Here is a 582-nt window from a genome sequence, read left to right as displayed (position 1 = left end):
ATCCGAACCCAGACAATGCCTGCTCAATTTCTCGGCCTCTTGCTATCTCATCAAGCTCGTAGACTGTTGGGTTGACACCGAAATCATTGAAGAGAGACTTGATTGTGTGGGACAAGATGCAAGAACTCTTGCTGAATATCACCACAGGCCTCTCCGAAACGATTCTGTTTAGTCTATCCATCTCTGTAGAACGAACCTAAAAGTTATAATTTTTACTGATTGAAATGATCACTGCCTTTAGTCTGTTGTATGAATTGTGGATGAGCATGGGGAGTTATATATAGGGATATCTCTGGATGAATTGTGGAGAAAAGAGAATGTTTTTGGGTGGTGTAGATCGATGTTGATATTAGGTTCCAGAGTTCGTTTTTTTGAAAAGTTGACAGTGGTACGCAGGCAGAAGTTGGCCTATTTGCGAATATATCCTCTACGGAAGCAGATTTGGATATCGATATGCACAAGTGTATGTGTACGGCTTCGGATTCTATTCTTCAAGCAGTTTTCAAGGAGTGGAACGTCAAACCATTTACCAAAATTTAATGTTACCGATCGAGTATGGCTTTTTTGTTTTTTATTATTACA

The 582-nt window shown here is 39.7% G+C and overlaps 1 protein-coding gene across 1 annotated transcript in view; it reads right to left on the bottom strand.

Annotated features, from left to right (window-relative positions):
• Positions 1 to 262, bottom strand: part of LOC145058987 (monothiol glutaredoxin-S4-like) — a 627-nt gene extending 365 nt beyond the window's left edge. The window contains exon 1 of the mRNA XM_079006855.1: positions 1 to 262. This exon is cut by the window's left edge and continues 365 nt beyond it. Within this exon, the coding sequence (XP_078862981.1) occupies positions 1 to 181 (181 nt within the window). The 5' untranslated portion in view covers positions 182 to 262.
• Between the last annotated feature and the right edge of the window lie 320 nt (positions 263 to 582).

Source organism: Lactuca serriola, chromosome 6 (genome assembly GCF_051521515.1).
Source record: "Lactuca serriola cultivar US96UC23 chromosome 6, Lser_US96UC23_V15, whole genome shotgun sequence".
NCBI lineage: Eukaryota > Viridiplantae > Streptophyta > Magnoliopsida > Asterales > Asteraceae > Lactuca > Lactuca serriola.
This window is presented reverse-complemented; position numbering and strand designations above follow the sequence as displayed.